Source organism: Zootoca vivipara, chromosome 3 (assembly GCF_963506605.1).
Source record: "Zootoca vivipara chromosome 3, rZooViv1.1, whole genome shotgun sequence".
Taxonomy (NCBI): Eukaryota; Metazoa; Chordata; class Lepidosauria; order Squamata; family Lacertidae; genus Zootoca; species Zootoca vivipara.
This window is the reverse complement of record NC_083278.1, coordinates 72,438,512-72,456,310: the sequence shown is the minus strand read 5'-3', so window position 1 is coordinate 72,456,310 and position 17,799 is coordinate 72,438,512. Positions and strand designations below refer to the sequence as shown.

The 17,799-nt window shown below is 42.6% G+C and overlaps 1 protein-coding gene across 1 annotated transcript in view; it reads right to left on the bottom strand.

The window, feature by feature from the left end:
* Positions 1–5,647: 5,647 nt before the first annotated feature.
* C3H1orf198 (chromosome 3 C1orf198 homolog) overlaps positions 5,648–17,799 on the bottom strand; it is a 28,028-nt gene continuing 15,876 nt past the window's right edge. The window contains exons 3-4 of the mRNA XM_035108482.2: positions 10,277–10,804; positions 5,648–9,219 (exon numbers count right to left, since the gene is read on the bottom strand). Of these exons, the coding sequence (XP_034964373.1) occupies positions 9,163–9,219; positions 10,277–10,804 (585 nt within the window). The 3' untranslated portion in view covers positions 5,648–9,162. The remainder of the gene's footprint in view (positions 9,220–10,276; positions 10,805–17,799) is intronic.

Below are 17,799 nucleotides of genomic sequence, written 5' to 3'. Positions count from 1 at the left end.
CACAAATTGGGTCCTTCCTCAAAGAGGGCGTGTGTTGCGGTGAGACCTGGCAACCAAACCCTGTGTTTTGGGTGGGTATGATTTCAGTCCTTTCAGTACTTTTATTACGGCCATAGGCCCATATCAAGATATCAACACAAAACAATGTACATCGGGGTGGGTATGATTGACAGCCACAACACCCAGTTGGTAGGTCCTTTGATGCAGGGTGTAATCAGGCCAATGGGATGCAGCCTAAACAGATCAAGGGACCTATAAATACCTATGCACGTGACCCAGAGCTTCCTCTTTTGGCATAGTGCATCGGAACACCCGCCCACCTCTCCCTACTTTTAGCGCTTGTTGCGCTTGACCTTGCTATGCCGTCGTGTGTGTCGTCTGTCGTTGGGACAAGGGCATGGCAGGAATTTTCCCCACTTGGCTGATTGGCTGTTGCCATTTGGGTTTCGCCTGCCATGTAGCAAATTGTCACAACTTGTAAGGTTGCGGAGAGGCACTGGTGATAGGGATGGGAGAATGCTCTCGCCATCCCTATGTGAAGGGTATTCCGTTAAAGGAATCCAGGGACTCAAATGGTTTGGTCAACCCCTGAGAGGGGGTTGTGCCCATGCCTGAGTCCAGGGGGACATCTGGGTGGTGGGCATAACAAGTCCCTGGGTTTCCGTCTATCCAGATGTTCACCCTTGGCTGACCTATGCTGGTGCCCTGGGTCAGCGCTACCTGCCACGGTGCAGGGAGCTAGTCAAACCAGAGCCTATGCAACCACTCACCTGATGTAATCAATAAAGTTGTGGCCTAAATTCTGCCAAAAACCAAACCACAATTTGAGTCTTGTCTGAATTTACAGTATTTAAGGGGGAGGTTAAAAGGTCTGAACACACAACTGTGAAGTATCTGTTGTTATCTGGGGAAAGCCAGTTAGCACGAAACATTAAAGCACAATAATGTTGCCATGTAGCTCTCCAAACAAACAATGCTTAACAAAAAAAAATATACATATATTAGGGGAAAGTGTTTATTAGGAACAGGAATGCTGATTAATTTTCAAGAGGATTGTTTTTTAAAAAAAACAAACAAACATAAATTGCTGCAGAAATGCAGAGAACTGAATTTAAGGTGGGCAAAATGAGAAATGGAGAGAATCAAAATGGACAGTGACAAAGCCAGGCAGACTTCCAAATCTTGGGTGCCACAGCTGAAAACATTAAAGGAGCCTAATACATTTTGGAAGCACTGCAAGTGAGTGCTATTAAATTTAAATTGGCTTGTTGTTGTTGTTGTTGTTTTCTCATGTTCTAGCAACCTCTCAATATCTCTTTGCTGTTTCTTTAAGTGGTAAAGTGGGAGTCAATATCCATTCGACTCCAAGTGAACAGTCATGTTAATTGTTCTTTTTTAAAAAAGCTGATAACAAACTTCATTAAATGTCAGGGTCGCTGAATAAAATATTCAAGTCAGCCTGCTTATGCAAAATCAGCACAGTTATACAATTTTATTTTATTTTATTACAGATGCTAATAGTACCTTTTCGCTACTGAGGCTTATTGGGGAAACTTAAGTTTTCTTGGCATTGTTATTTGAACTTTTGCCAGTGAATATAAACAAACCTACAGAAAGAAGGCTTCCCAACTAAACTAATTTGTTGTGACCAGGATTCCGCTTGGGTGGAATTGTCTTTAAGCCCCGTAGAAAACTGTCTTTGCTTCGAACAGCTAAATATGGCTACATATGAGGAAGGCTACGATGTTTGGTGCTATAAGAGACATTGCAGAAGTACATCTCTTTCACACACACCCAAATAACGTGCAAAGCTATTTTTTTGGATAAGTGGTTGCCAGATGGGCAGTTACACATATTTTCAAGCCTTTCTAAAAGTGGAAGCAACAGCAGATTGACATTGTATTAGGGGATTTCATTGTATTATGTAAAATAAGATGGCTTTTCCCCCATTCTAAAAACAGCTTTCCTGGATTCTCTTGACCCCATGCCCCATCTTTTGTAAGAAGTTCCAGTTCGCATCTGGCTGACACTTGGCGCCCCTGTTGTAAATGTGTTTTTGTTTGATTTACAAAATGATCCAAAAATGGGGGGGGGGCGGCTTTCTAAAATTGCTGAGCAGGAAGAAAAGTGGAAATTAAATAAACCTATAAAATATTATTTCGATCCTACCGGTATGACCACAATCCATTTAATAGCTTGGAAGAAAAGTGGTTTTGTTCTCAGTTGGCTATTCAGAAGCACTGAGATTATTCAAATCTCTTCTCCATTGTATTATGTTGTTAATAATATGTAATTTCAGCCTTATTGGATAGTAGAAATGTGTGGCACTCTTTTTTAATTCAACCACTGGTACTGTTTTTAAGAAAGGCAAATAAATAAATAAAAATGGAGAAGGCAATGTTTTGGGAAACAATCCTCCTCCCACCCCCAGGTGCTCATCACAGGCTTGAAATATAGACCAAGGTATCTTCAGTTTAAGAGTGAAGATGCTTCTGAATTAACTCTCAGACAACACTGAGATAAATTGTAAACAAAGCTACCCACCCAAACGGTCACACATCTAGGGGTGGAGGACCCAGGGCCCTCCTTACACTGCTAGATTACAACTTCCATCATAGTTGACCTTGGTGGCTTGGGCCAATGGAAGTCCTCCAATATCTGGAGGACTACATTTTTGCATGCTGTTTTCACTAATATATTCATTTTAGTGCACTTTTGCCTAATATGTGCACATTGGTAGACATCACAAAATTTGTTATGTGCAAATTTTGAAGGGCAGCTGTTCTTGAGTTCATATACTGCTTCAGAAAGTGCAAATCAGATAGATTCGCCTTTATATGAATCAAAGTTCTCCCTCATTCCTGGCTGACACCTTCTCGCGCCTAATCTTGCTACGGCCTTGATTCTCTGCATCCGAAGCAAAAACTGCTATGTGTCTCTTAGGAGTTGTCAAAGACTTGATAAACCTTGAGTAGAAATGAGCCAGACTTTAGAACCTGTCTTATACCAGTTCAGAATGCTTGTCCAGTATTGTCCATTCTGATGGGCAGAAGTATTTTCCATCCGTTGCCTACTGATCCTTTAAACTGGGGATTCCAGCGATTGGAGAACAGTGGCTCCACAATCTCCCTTCTCAACCCCCCTTCTCTTCTCATCTTCTGGCTCATCTCCCTTCTCAAGCCCACACCAGCCCTATCTACAAACATGGAACCCGACTGCTTTGTAGTCTCATAATGCAACTGACTCATATCTGAGGGCTTTGGAGAACCTGTCCTTAAAATCACTGCACTATAAAGTCCCAACAAATTTAAGCTGACAGATAAAACTCAGCTCTGTGTCTCCTCCTGATGTAAGCAGTGCACTGTCTGGGTTTCATCATGGAAATTTATGGAGTGATTTGATCAGTTTGACCAAGGAAGTTATTTTCATTAGATTCCAGAGATACGGATTCATGGATGGGTATTGATGTAAAATAATTCAGGTAAAGAATTAGCCAGTTCTATTTATAGGCAATAGAAGAGAATCCTACATGCAGCAGGCCTCTCTTATAAACTTTTTTTTACCTTATTTTTTCTTATTTCTTATAAGCTCAGATGGATGGACCAATATGACAAACATAGCATGGTATGCTAGTGGAACTAGTGTGGATTAAAACATGTTATAGAATGCCATGTAGAACCTTCAGGGGGATCATATGATCTAAAGGGATTTTGTCATCAAGGGTGCTTCCAGAAGACTTACTAGGTTTCCATTCTGATTTGCTTGCAGGGAGATTAGGCAACTTGCCTGCTTAAATAGCATTCATTCTGATTTGTCTGTGGGGAGGCTAGATGACATCTCATAGCAAGTGTTATCACTTTCCCAGCGCATTTCTCCATCATTTTCCTTATCCCAAAAATTCAATATTTTGGGGGGGAACCAGTTCCAAATCAGCTTTAATCCATCGAGCAACTTAAATCTGCCAGTATGTGATTGAATCCCACTCACAAAATAGTGATCATCTGAAAATGCTGTAAGATTGCATCAAATTACTCAGTGCCTGGCTATTATTATTTTGGCACTGTTCAAGGTCATTGAACACTTTCAACCTGAATTGCTTTGCACAGCTTTGGGCTCATCCATACTTACCTTTTGCCCTGTTCTTTCCAGGCACAGGTCTGTGTCAGAGCATTTTTGTGTGGGAATTTTGCTCTGGAGGTTTCCCCTGCAAAATCTCTGTCTTTAGTGCTCAATCGGAGCAAATGTCAATTAGGGTTTTCTGTGGATCGCTGTTTGCTTCGATTGAGCTTCAAAGAGCGGGCCGGGCTTGGAATGAGCAGAGGAAAAGTAAGTGAAGACAAGCCTGTTTCCTTTCTCGAGATCTTAAAAAGCAACAAGATTACCCTCTTAATTTTACCAACCATGAATTAAGTTGGAATTATGGGATAGTAGTCTGGAGGCAGATGTTATTCCATTCTGCAGCTAAGACAGGCATCCCCAAACTTCGGCCCTCCACATGTTTTGGACTACAATTCCCATCTTCCCCGACCACTGGTCCTGTTAGCTAGGGTTCATGGGAGTTGTAGGCCAAAACATCTGCAGGGCCGCAGTTTGGGGATGCCTGAGCTAAGAGATCCAGCTGCTAACTCAAAAGGGAGGTCAGGAGAGAATCTCCTATGAGCTCCACGAAAGACAAGCAAGCTACAAATGGATAATTACTGTATTTTTCCGTGTATAAGATGATGCTTTTTTCTTTTTTTAAAAAAGGCAAAATTTGGGTGTCGTCTGATACACGGATAGTGAATGCAGAGGGGGGACGTGCGATTAATGGCAGCAGCAAGCTGGAGATTGGCAGAGGCAATTGGGCAGGTGGTTGGTGGCTGTGGCAAGCCCTGCTGGCGATTGGCTGTGGCAATTGAGCAGGCGATTGGCAGCTGTGGTAAGGTGGGCAGGTGATTGGCGGCTGTGACAAGTGGGCGGGTGGGCTGTTGGTGGCGATAAGCAGGCAGACAAGGCAGCTGCGGCAAGGTGTGCGATCGGCAGTGGAGGGCAGGCGGGTGAGCGATTGACAGAAGTGACCTCCCCCCCCCCCAAGCTAAGCAACTTCATTTCTCAATTTTGGGTTTAAAAAAATAGGGGGCATCTTATACATGGAAAAATACAGTAGTATATTATAAAACACACACCCCTCTACAAATGTTGAGCTCCCTTATGCTTAGACTTTGAGTTTGATTCTAGTTTTGATTCTAGTTTTGGGAGTTTGGAATAGTCTTTAGCACTCTAAGCTCAAGATGTAGAAACAATTCTAAATCTAAAATTTTTGTCTGACATGGTAAAAACCAGCTTTCACCCCCATGAGAGCCAATTTTGTGCAAAGATTTGCAACAAATAACTAATATAGTAATGTTTCGTTTTCTCAGCAACCTTAACAAACTACAGTTCTCAGGATTCTCTGGGGGACTCCAAGTGGTATGATACTGCTTTAAATTCTTTTTTGGGAACTGCTTTGAGGTTGTTGTCTTTTTTAAAAAAATAATCAGATGTGAATAATTTTTATGAAATAATAAAAAATAAATGTATAATGCAGATGAAGCCCATATCAAAATGTCAGAACCATGACAGGCAAGGAGGAATAGGCAAGGACATCAAAACAATTGAGGCAATGAAACTGGTTTATGTCAGGTGCCTTTAATTAAGAAGTAATTTTATACAAAATGTGACCAAGTATCTTGAATACGAACTTCAATAAAAACGTATCTAAGAAACGGAGAAGCATCCGATTTAGCCATCAAAGCACAGTAAAGGGAAAGGGAGAGTAAAGGTTTCTGGTTGCACTGAGTACAATCCATCAACATCTTCTGAGTAAGCCTCACTGTAGTGAATTGGCTGTGTACAAACACTTTAGAGGAAGTAAACCATAAGTGTATAAGATGAAAGACTCCGAAACAAGAGAACAGAAGAAGAAAATAACACAGATTCTATCCGTTTATCCATTGTCAGTGCATGAAAGCAGTGATTTTAAAAAGATGCTTCTCTAGGCCTTAGGGCATAGCTGTCAAGTTTTCCCTTTTCTCGCGAGGAAGCCTATTCAGCATAAGGGAATTTCCCTTTAAAAAAAGGGGAGAACTTGACAGCTATGCCTTAGGGCATTTTCTTTCATGGGCCAAAAAATATGGAAAGTGACATTACTTGTCTGTTAAACTGAAAACATCTGCTTCTTGAAGTTGTCAGCACAGAGAAGAGGACCTGAACTAAAAAAAGAAAGTCACACTTCACATTATTCAGCTTTTATAAGATTGCAAATATTCCCTTTCAAATGCCAAAATGTGAATCAGAAATGCCTTCATGCATGTAGAACTTGTGCTCAATCATAGTGTTTTGTTGCTTTTTAAATACCAAATGTTTTTTTAATTTTAAAAAAACCGTCCTGAATTTATTTTACAAATATTAAAGTGACTCAGAAAACCTGTAAACGTAGCCATAAACAGATTGCTCACAAACTGCTACCAGAACGGCAAGAGGCTTTCTGTTGCGAAAATCTCTTCAGCCTCTTGCCATTTTGAACTGTCAGTAAGTAACCCAAGTTGAATAACTAGCAGTGTCAGGAAGCTGCTTGTTACTCAAGAGCCAATTCACACTGAACATGGCAGCACAGCGACGCGGCATGACAGGTACTGCTACAGTAAACACAGTGTGATGGAGAGATGCATCCCCAAAGATGCCACAGGGAACAAGTTATCCCGAGCTCTGGAGTGTGCATCTTGAGTGTTTAGAGATGCACATATTTATCCTGCCTACATCGCTGTTTTACCCCAAACGCCCATGTGTGAGAGAGATGGGGACACAGAAGCAGCATTTCCTTTGGTGTTCCCCCATATTTTCTTATCTTCCACTGCAACACAGATGAACGTGTCTTTGGAACAAAGACAGAGAAGAAGTCTCTTAATTTGGTTTAAGTGTAGCAATCTATTTTTCCTGCAGAGTACATTGAGAGAACAGGAGGTTGGATGTACAGAAAGTGGACTGAAGTAGAGCTTATGTAGATGAAGAGGAATTTTCAGGTTTTAGTTTATACACTAGTGTGAGGTCGAGCAAACAGAGGTTGCGATAAGCTACCCGGAGGAGGCTACTAGCACATGCTGTTACAAAAAAAGCACTGGAAAAAAGAGAGGGTGTAAGATTTGGGTTTGTGTTTTTTTTTGTCCTGTAGAAGTAGTCTGATGCAAACTTTGTAGGATCTCCATGAGGCAGCCAAGAGTTGGCACAAAGAACCACTGCCTTGGGTCAATACTCCAGAAATTCAGTTATTGGGGTTTAAAATCAGAAGGTCAGTCACCTTTGGCTTTGGATTGGACGGATCACTAGTTGTGCGTAGAGGGAAATTAAGGCTTGAAGGTGATAGGTATAGCATTGAGGCAAAATGGAAAACCATGACGCATTGTCAGGTGGCAGTTCTACTCACACACGTACATTTTAAACAGTTGACAACAATGAGGCCTGGTCTACACGTGCAGCAGAAAGAAGGAGGTGCTAGAATCCTGAGGTGGTGGATTGGACTGTATAATTTCAAGCTATAGCGGAGGGGTGCCATTTTTGGAATGACCAACCCATCATATAAATAGCTCTCTGCAAGTTTTTTAAAAAAGCAACTAACAAAACTTAGCACATCAAGGTTTGTGTGTGAGAGAGAGACATGTTGGGAATTCTAGCCTCACTAAGGGATGCAGCACCAGAAATTAGTCAAGATACCTTCAAGAGAAACTTATTACAGTACTACTACTACTACTACTACCATTAATATTATTATTGAAACAGTTTTTTTAAAAAACAACCTCTCGGATAAAGTGGCTGGATTCAAGAGGACAGAATGCCAATACAGTGGTGCCTCGCTAGACGAATTTAATTCGTTCCACGGGTCTTTTCTTATAACTAAAAATTCGTCTAGCGAATCCCATAGGAATGCATTGAATATTTTTTTGCCCATAGGAATGCATTAATTGAATTTCAATGCATTCCTATGGGAAACCGCGATTCGCTAGACGAATTTTTCATAAAATGAATTCGTCTAGCGAGGCAACCTCCGCTCGAAAAATCCTTTCGTTAAGCGGAAATTTCGTTAAGCAGGGCATTCGTTAAGCGAGGCACCACTGTACCTTTAACAGCCTAGTCACCCTACAAGTTTCAAACATGGTGGATTACTGTAGAGTTTTCTTTTGCAGGAGGGGCAGGGAAGAGGCAATTTACAATCCTACAGATTGGTGTGCCTTACTGCAATGCCACTGTTACGAGGAATGCTAAGAGGTCTCACGAGAACCGTTTGTTTTGCAAGGTTGTATTCACCCAAAATATTCTTACTGAGTTATTTTTCAAAGATAAAATAAAAGAGAAGCTTCGCTGCAATGTATTTGTGGGGTTTTGTCTTCTCTTTTGCCATGTCCCTCTCCACATTGGCTTTGCATTTAGGCAAATTATTCTCCCAAGTATAGCTATGGTGCTGGTTTGAACAGCCTCCTTTGTCAAAGCTTTTCCATTTCAAAAACATTTCAGACCACATTACCAATACCACCATTAGAAATAAGTTGGTCAAACTAAACATACCTATACAAAAATAAAAGTGTAAAAATCTGTAGCCTTAATTTCTGTGTAGTTTATTTGAAACAGACAAGATTAATTTGGGTTTTCGAGCTTTGTGCTTCAGCAGAACCTAGGCCTACGGTGTTTTGCCGCTGCACCATCTCCACGTAAATTGCTTTCTTTAAGTTATGTTGCAGCCCATAAGGTGTGGTTTTATTTGTATAGGAAATGAAAATAGGTGCCTCTGTCGGGTGCCTTCAACTTCTCTCTCTCTCTCTCTAGATCAGATCCCTCCACCTTGTCCTTAAAACACATAACACTAATTAGGAAATGTATCCTGTCCCATCTCCAATATAACAATTCACCCTATAGAATCATAAAGGGGGGAAAAAAACCATACTTCTAACACTGGACAATTCCAAAATACAAATATCCATATGGTTTTACAAAAAAAGTGTAAATACAAAGGCAACATTTAAAACAGTTGGAAAAAATATTAGTTTTAAAGATCAAATAGAAGCCAATACCAATAAAATAAAATAAAGTAGCCTGGAAGAGAGATGTTCCTTTTCTCTTCCTCCAAAACTGAGCTGAAGCTATTTTGGTCCTTTACCAGTTGTCTAGAAAATCAAATCCTGTCTTCAAGATAACGTTATTTGCATTGCTCTGCAGAGACACAAAAATTAGACAAGGTGAATAGTTAAATCATTGAAACTAAATTAACCCTAATCAGCAACATACACATATATACAATAAAAGGTGCTTCCTGGCAAGCAGGTTGTTTCCTGGCAAACAGATTCCCCCCCCCATTTTTTTATTTCCCCCAGAAAGCATAAATTTAGATTAAATTGGGGTAGCTGGCATTTTAATAGCATTATATGGACACTGTAAAACAAAAACAAAAAACCCAAAACCCATAAAAGCACCCAAAATTACATGTGAGCATCAGAGGCCCCCATCACCGCATGTAGTGCTATGGAATTTGAAATTCGCATCAAAAATCTTACAGGGCTGGATTTGGGGAAGGAAGATTTAAATTTCTGGTTGTGTGTGTGTGTGCTAGCAGAAAAAACTAACCTCAAAACCGGGTGCTGGGAACATTAGGCTTACCAGATGCTGCTGAACTACAACTCCCATCATCCTTGGCCACTGGCTATGCTTGCTGGGTCTCCTGGGAGTTATAGTTTAGCCATCTGAAGGGCCAAAGGTTCCGCTCCCCTGTTCTAAACCAAGTCATGCAGGGACTCATACAGGATTTCAGGTGATTCAAATGGCAAATGTCGCTACTATATATACAGTTGTACCTTGGAAGTCAAACGGAATTCATTCTGGAAGTCTGTCTGACTTCCAAAATGTTCAAAAACCAAATCGCGGCTCCTGCAGCCAATCAGAAGCTGCGGAAGCCACGTTGGACGTTCAGCTTCTGAAAGAACGTTCAAAAACCAGAACAGTCACTTCCGGATTTCGATCGTTTGGGAGCCAAAATGTCCGACTTCCAGGGCGTTCGACAACCAAGGTACCACGGTATATTAAAAACATAATGAAAATGCATTAGCATTTACGTAGGAGCTGGATTCAATTGGCAGAAGAAAAAGAAACAAGTTTAGTGTTTAGAATTGTATGAACCGCTCATCTTCTTGAGCAACATTTCCAGAAGGGTGGACTTTTTTGTTTTGCAAAGCACTCTAATAGACAACGCAAGGGATTAAAGAACAGCTTTTACCTGCAATTCTGAAAGGAAACCACTATCAGACTCCTCACTTTTGGTCCCAGTTGATGAGAGTTTTTCCACTGGCTCAGGACAAACATCAGGAGGACTTGGCTGGCCAGGCTGAGGTTTTTCCCATTCTATTGAAGTTGCAGCAAGAACTGGGGCGGTCAATTTTTCAGGTTTGCTGGCACTAGGCTTCTCTGCTTTGGTTGCCTCTTTTGGACCAGATTCTTGCCTGTAGTAAGGCTGGAGGGTCTTCTCTCCTTTCTCCATGGACTTGATCTGGCTTGGAGTCAGAGAACAGAATTCAGACTGTTCTCCGTCACACTTCGAGCGCTCAGCATTGATCTTCCAGAATGACGACTCCTCCTCTTTCCTAGCCGGCAGAAGCCCCTCTGAGTTAGGTGTTTTAGCACCTTGTGTGGGCTTGGGGGCTGGGGGCCCTGGAGCGGTTTTGGTGGTCTGCTTTGGTTCGCTCTGCAATGCCACTGCGCTTGGCTCTTGTATGGACAGAGAAGCAATGCTGAACTCCATCTGACTCTGTTGGGGATTAGAAAGAATTAATGTCAACTCTCTTTGCATGAGAAAACGCACGTAGTGGAGAAGTTTATAGAGGGGTGGTGGTGGCTGGTTTAGAGGTTATGGGTGAGGATTTGGCAGACTGTGCCACAGCTACCTGGCACTTCCTGCCTGCTGCAGGTAAGCTGTGGGGAGAATCTGGTATGGGCACACAATTTTGACGGTGAGCACAAACACAGTCTAGGTTTTGTGCCAAGTAAAGGGGGATTCTGCAACCCGTAGAAACTGTGCAAATAAGAAAGATTTGCAATGCACTTGCTTATAGGATGAAATCCATTGTGCCAAACAAAGAGCCAAGCAGCTAGTTAGAGATGGGATACCAGATACTACAGATTTAGCTTGCTCTGACGAATGGCCCAAAGTATCTAAAAAGTACACAGCGTAAAAGGAACTATAATAAAGGGGCATGAAACAAACAAACAAACAAAAACACACCACACATAACAGAGAAAACATTTTACTCCTACGCAAGGTTGGCCATGTGCACTACTGCACGATTCAGGTTTCAAATCTAGTCATCAAGACACTCTCCCTCGTGCTTGAATTGACTGGCTTCACAACTGTAGGAGCACTGCTCAAACCCTAGTTGAGAACATGCAGGAACAAACAGATATACAGTAGCTTAAAGCAGTCATCCCCAAACTACGGCCCTCCAGATGTTTTGGCCTACAACTCCCATGATCCCTAGCTAACAGGACCAGTGGTCGGGGAAGATGGGAATTGAAGTCCAAAATATCTGGAGGGCCAAAGCTTAAAGCATAGGGTGCCTGACATGTGATTCTCGAGATGCTGTTGAGCTACAACTCCCACCATCCCTGGCCACTTGCCATGCTGGCTGAGACTGATGCGAGTTGGAGCCCAACAACATCTGGAGGACCACGGGATAGTCATCCCCAGTATAAAGTAACTTGAGAAAACTTGTGCCAGAGGCCTGTAACGTTAGAGGCCAAATGAGGTGTTTTCTTAACAAAGAGGCAATTCAAGCCCAGCTTTTGCTCAGTAATGGAGAAATTCTAAGATGGCCTTCAAGGAAGAATGAGAGGAGGCAGGAGAGGAGACTCACACCCATTCCAACTCTAACCAGGCTCACTTCTGCTTCTGGAGTCTAGGTTTACACGATGGAGAATGCTGGACCTTTTTGCTGCCCATCATCTTTTCCCTTGCAAAGCCTGCTTCCTATCCCACCAGCATTATTATGTTTCAGTTTTCAGGAGGTCTTTAATGTAAGATATAGGAGTTGGGTCTTTAGTGTTGTGGCACCGACCCTTTGGAACTTCCTCCCAGAGTTCCATCTCTATTGTCTTTCTTACCCCTACTGAATTATTTTTATTTCATTTATTGAATTTGTATACCACCTTTTGTATACTAACGTAGATCTCAGGGCGGCTCACAACACAGAATAGGGAACCAGGCAGAGGGCTTTCTCAGTAGTGGCACCCGCCCTGTGGAATGCCTTCCCATCAGATGTCAAGGAACTAAAAACTATCTGACTTTTAGAAGACACCTGAAGGCAGCCCTGTTTAGGGAAGTTTTTAATGTTCAATGTTTTATCGTGTTTTTAATATTCTGTTGGGAGCCATGGGAGCCACCCAGAGTGGCTGGGGAGACCTGGCCAGATGGGTGGGGTATTATTATTATTATTATTATTATTATTATTATTATTATTATTATGACCTTCCTTCTTCAGGAAGCCTCTTAAGTGGGTATCTTTATCTCATACCATATTAGAAATATCTGAAATCACTTTAGAGATATTTTATGGGAAGCGATTCATAAACAGAGACCAAAGAAAGAAACAAATAAAATTAAAAAGTGAAACAAAGCATAGAGAGGGGGAAGGAGTGGATGAGTTAGTTCCCTGGCAGAATGAGTTTCAACAGCTTCCAGATATTCTGAACTGAAAGCACACAAACCACATGTCCTGTTTCTGGCCATTTGTTCAAGCAGCAGGAGGTAATGTATGGCTTGGATGATGAAGTTTCCGGCCTGGCAAGATTATTTCCACTTGACTAACTGGCCAGCAGGAACACTTCCATGCAGTGGCAGTCTGGGATTCTGCGCACTATGGGGTAGGGAAGCTCTGGCAGACCAAAAGCTTTATAGGTATTGCTGAGTTCTGAAATTACAAAATTCAAGGTCACGGTTCTGGTCTTCTTCAAAATAATCTGCCTAAACACTGATTTCATCCACAACTTTATCCCTTCCTCTCATGTTTCCCTCTCATATTTCTGGCCTATTCCCAAGGCCGCTGATTTAGATCTGCAGTCCAAAACAGCCAGAGGGCATCAAGTTGGCAATGGGTGACCCAGTGCAAATGGAAAGGCACAACGGGCTTCAGTTGCCACTGCTGGCAATGAAGAATTGCCAATACAGTCATACCTCGGGTTCAGGTTGAGTACTTTCAAGTTAAGTACTCCGAGGACCCGTCTGGAATGGATTAATCCACTTTCCATTTCTTTCAATGGAAAAGTACGCTTCAGGTTAAGTACGGACTTCCAGAACCAATTAAGTACTTAGCCTGAGGTACCACTGTACATTGATTATTGCCTTCATTTTATGGATCAATGGTCTCATTGGACAGTAAAATTCGTGTTAAATTGCTGTTTTAGGGGGTGTTTTTCATCGTCTGGAACGGATTAATCCACTTTCCATTACTTTCAATGGGAAAGCTCGCTTCAGGTTAAGTACGCTTCAGGTTCAGTACGGACTTCCGGAACCAATTAAGTACTTAACCAGAGGTACCACTGTATTTTGAAAGCTCTGTCCCCAAGGCAATTCAGGTTCTGTGGGCAGAGGGGAGAACAGCAGGATCTGACTAAATGATCTTGCACTTCATTGTACATTAATGATTATTCAGATAAAGGCTTATTCCAATATTGGCCATCTACAACCATTTATTATTGTATTCATTTAGTTAAGGCATTTATGTACCACTTAATCATTATTTACTGATTTTATAATTATTTTTATACCACCTTTTAATAAAACTCTCAGGGTAGTTTACACCCTCTAACTCTAACGTGGGATTGGGGAACCTGTGGCATGCCAGAAGTTGTTGGGCACCAACTCCCACTGGATCCAGCCAGCACAGCCACTGGCCAGGAATGATGGGAGTTGTAGTCCAGCAACGTGGAGTGCCACAGAGTCTGCTTCCTTTGTTCTAATGGCTAGAAAGGAGACTGTGGAAGCTGTGCCCGGGTTCTTAGAGAGGTTTCTGTGGCCAGCTTCTTTCGCCCTCACTGCGAAATGGTGGCAAATGCCCCAAGCGATCAGGTGAGTGTTAAATTATAAGGCTGGCTTCCCCATCAAACTGAATGAAAACTGGAACTCTGCTAACCAGCTCTCAACCAAGCACTAAAAGCAGAGAAGGCCACAAGAATTCACAGAGTTATTTTTATAGCTTATTCACTGGTTGGGAATGTGCAGTATTTCGTTAAGCAGATAGCGTGCACAGCCAAAACAAGCTGTTTGGCTTGGCAACCTCAAAATAGAACAAGTAAAAAACCCACCGGCAAATACTGAAACAAGGCCTGTAGGACAAGAGCTTACCACACCCACTAAAAACTCCTTTAAGCATAACCTGTAGTATTTCAAGAAACAAAATTGCTGAGACGGAAGAGAAGAACCTAAAGTTGGCTAACTGACAAGAGTACGCCTGCAGTGCAATCATATATGTGTCTACTCCGAAGTAACCCCACAGAGTTCAGTGGGACTTACTCCAAGTAGATGTGTCTAGGATTGCAGCCTAAGTCTCAGCTGATTGGACAACCACTAAAGTATCAGGATTTCCTGCAAAGAACACCAACACCCAGCACCTTAGAACTTCAACAAAACCAAGATTGCAATGCATCACCAAAAGGGTACACAAAATAGCCTCTGACTTGCTTCTAGCTCCATACAGTTGTACCTTGGAAGTCAAATGGAATCCGTTCCAGAAGTCCGTTTGACTTCCAAAATGTTTGGAAACCAAAGAGCGGCTTCTGATTGGCTGCAGGAAGCTCCTGCAGCCAATCGGAAGCCCCGCCGGACATTCGGCTTCCAAAAATAGTTCGCAAACCAGAACAGTCACCTCTGGGTTTGCCGCGCTTGGGAGCCGAAATGTTTGAGAACTGAGCTGTCCGAAAACCAAGGTACGACTGTATTTCATTACATTTTTTATTATAATTTTATGTCGCCTTTTCCCCAGGAGCTCAAACGGACAGACATGGTCCCCTCCCCTGCCTGTTATCCTTATATAACAATTCTGTGAGCTAGGTTAACCTGAAAGACTATGACTGGCTCAAGATCACTCACTGAGCTTAATGATCGAGTGGGGACTTGACCTCTGTTCTCCCAGTTCTTAGTACAGCAATTTAACCACTACACCACAATGGCTCTCAAACAGTTGCTGCAAGAATGAAGAACCCCTTCGTCAATCACTTCAGGCAGTTATATGCAGGCCATCAGACAGTTTGAGCCACAGACTCAGACTACAAACCAGATGATATTGCAGCTCCTTAGGCTGTTTGCCTTTCAGATCCAGAAATTTAACTGGGCATTGGGAGTCTCAAACCCCCCTCCCCAACCAAATGCTGTCTCCTTGTATGAATGTGAGCACAGGGGATAAGCACTGAGGTGATACCAGGATGGAGACGTGCAGCTATCGATGCTTATTCATGTGAATCTAGGAGTCGTTTCTGCCAGGCTGAGACTGCCTCCCTATGATGTGAACTGGTCTAATGTTCACCACGCAGACCGGATACCACTGCCTGCGTGGCTTGTGGCCATATTGAGGCAAGCTGCTGCCAGGAAAAATGGGCAATAGTATTGGGGATGCTAAGTCGCCTTGCACATGTGGGAATTCAAACAGATTCCAAAAATCAGAGAAAAGCTTGCATGCCACAGAGAAATAGGAACTTGAAAGAAGGAAAAGATTTAAATACCCTGGTGCTTTTTACCAAATCAAATAATTCATCCATCTAACCCAGGAGAGTGCGCTCTGACTGGCAGCAGCTCTCTGGCACAGTTTTAAGTCGATTTCCCGGCCCTGCTACTTAACTGGAAGTGGCAGCAACTGAATCCTGAAGCCTCATTCCAAGCTCATGCTCTACCACTGAGCTATGGGCCCAAATTACAGCCAAAACCAATGTTTCCATTTCACCCCCCCAAAGTGTCATTCATCTTCTTTTTTTAGAAACCTCCAGTCTACACCAGCCTCCCCAAACTGTAGGACGTTGCTGCTCGTATTTTTGGACACGTATAACCACAGCTAACAACCAGGTAGGCCAAGCATTATGTTTTGAAAGCAGGGGTGACAAAAACATATTTGCAGTAAAAGGAGCAAAGAAATGCATTTTAAGAAAATTCCAACATTTCTCAAAACAAAGAAACGGCTCTATCTTTGGGCCAGCTCTCTTTTGAACGTGCTGGTTTAGTAACATGATCAAGCTCCCAAAATATGGACAGCTGTAGGAAATTATGGCTTTGGGGTCGTGACTTGCTGCAGCCCAAGCCCTGCTGTGTTAGAACTACATGCTCTGGAGCAGTGTTTCCCAACCAGTGTGCCTCCAGATGTTTTGGGACTACAACTCCCATCATTCCTGACCACTGGTCTTGCTAGCTAGGGATGATGGGAGTTGTAGTCCCAAAACATCTGGAGGCACACTGGTTGGGGAACACTGCTCTGGAGGACAAATGGCACAAAGGGGAAAGGGGTTCAGGAGACCTTCCCCGCTTGCTGCTTTTCTGCTCCTGGCTGTACTCTCCAAGGCTGCTTCTTGGGGGAGGGGGGGGGAGTATGCAACTGCTTATAATGTGAAGCTTGGCTAGGGTTGCCAGACTCAATAGTGGACAGGACTTCTGTGCCTTTAATTGCCCTGCTCTCTTTTGAGTCTGGAAACCTTAAAGAGAAACCAGCAGACCCTTTGCTTGGAAATTAAACAAAGGGTCTGCTGGTTTCTCTTTAAGGTTTCCAGACTCTAAAAATTAGAGCAGGGCAATTAAAGGCACAGAAGTCCTGTCCTCTATTGAGTCTGGCAACCCTAAGCTTGGCTCCAAAACTGGAGGTCTTTTGTGCCATCGTCCTCCCCCCAAGCAAAATGGATTCAATTCAAGCAGAAATTGTGGGATGGGGGGGGGGAGGAAATTCTCTGTGGAATTTCCTCCCCACAGATGTGTGTCTGGTACCTTCATTATGTAGTCTTCACTGTATATAGAAAATATACCCCTTCACTCTGGTCTTTGGCCCCTGAAAGATATATAGTTTAGGATCTACCCTATTCTCTTGATTGTGATTTGGTTTAACTGGGAAGGGCTGGTAAGAAATCTAAGTAATAATACCGATAAGCTGGAACGGGTGCAGAAGAGGGTGACCAAGATGATCAAGGGACTGCAAACCAAGCCTTATGAGGAACGCCTGAAGGAGCTGTGTATGTTTAGCCTGTGTATGTTTATGTTTAGTTTCAATTATCTAAAGGGCTTCCACATGGATGATGGAGCAAGCTTGTTTTCTCCTGCTCTGGAGGGTAGGACCCAAACCAATGGAATCAAGTTACAAGAAAGAAGATTCTGACTAAACACCAGGAGGAACTTTCTGACAGTAAAAGCTGTTCCAGCAGTGGAACAGACTCCCAGGGACGCTCTTCTTTGGAGGTTTTTAGGCAGAAGTTGGATAGCCATCTGTCATGGATGCTTTAGTTGAGATTCCTCATGGTCCCTTCCAACTCTACAATTCTATAAAAATAAAAACAGTAACTGCACCAGCCGCAGAGCTACATATATAGCACTGCTTATAAAAGGCAAAGGGAGGGAACGAAACAAACATGGAATAGGACATACTGGCGCTCCTTATGCCTGCTCTTACATGCGTTCTGTAGAAACGTCAAAAAAAGAACTCTTGGTGTATAAATGGAAAGTACCACCTAAAAAGGTAAGAAAGGTAGAGCAGAACTTTTCACACCCAGTGGCTTTTTGGGGTC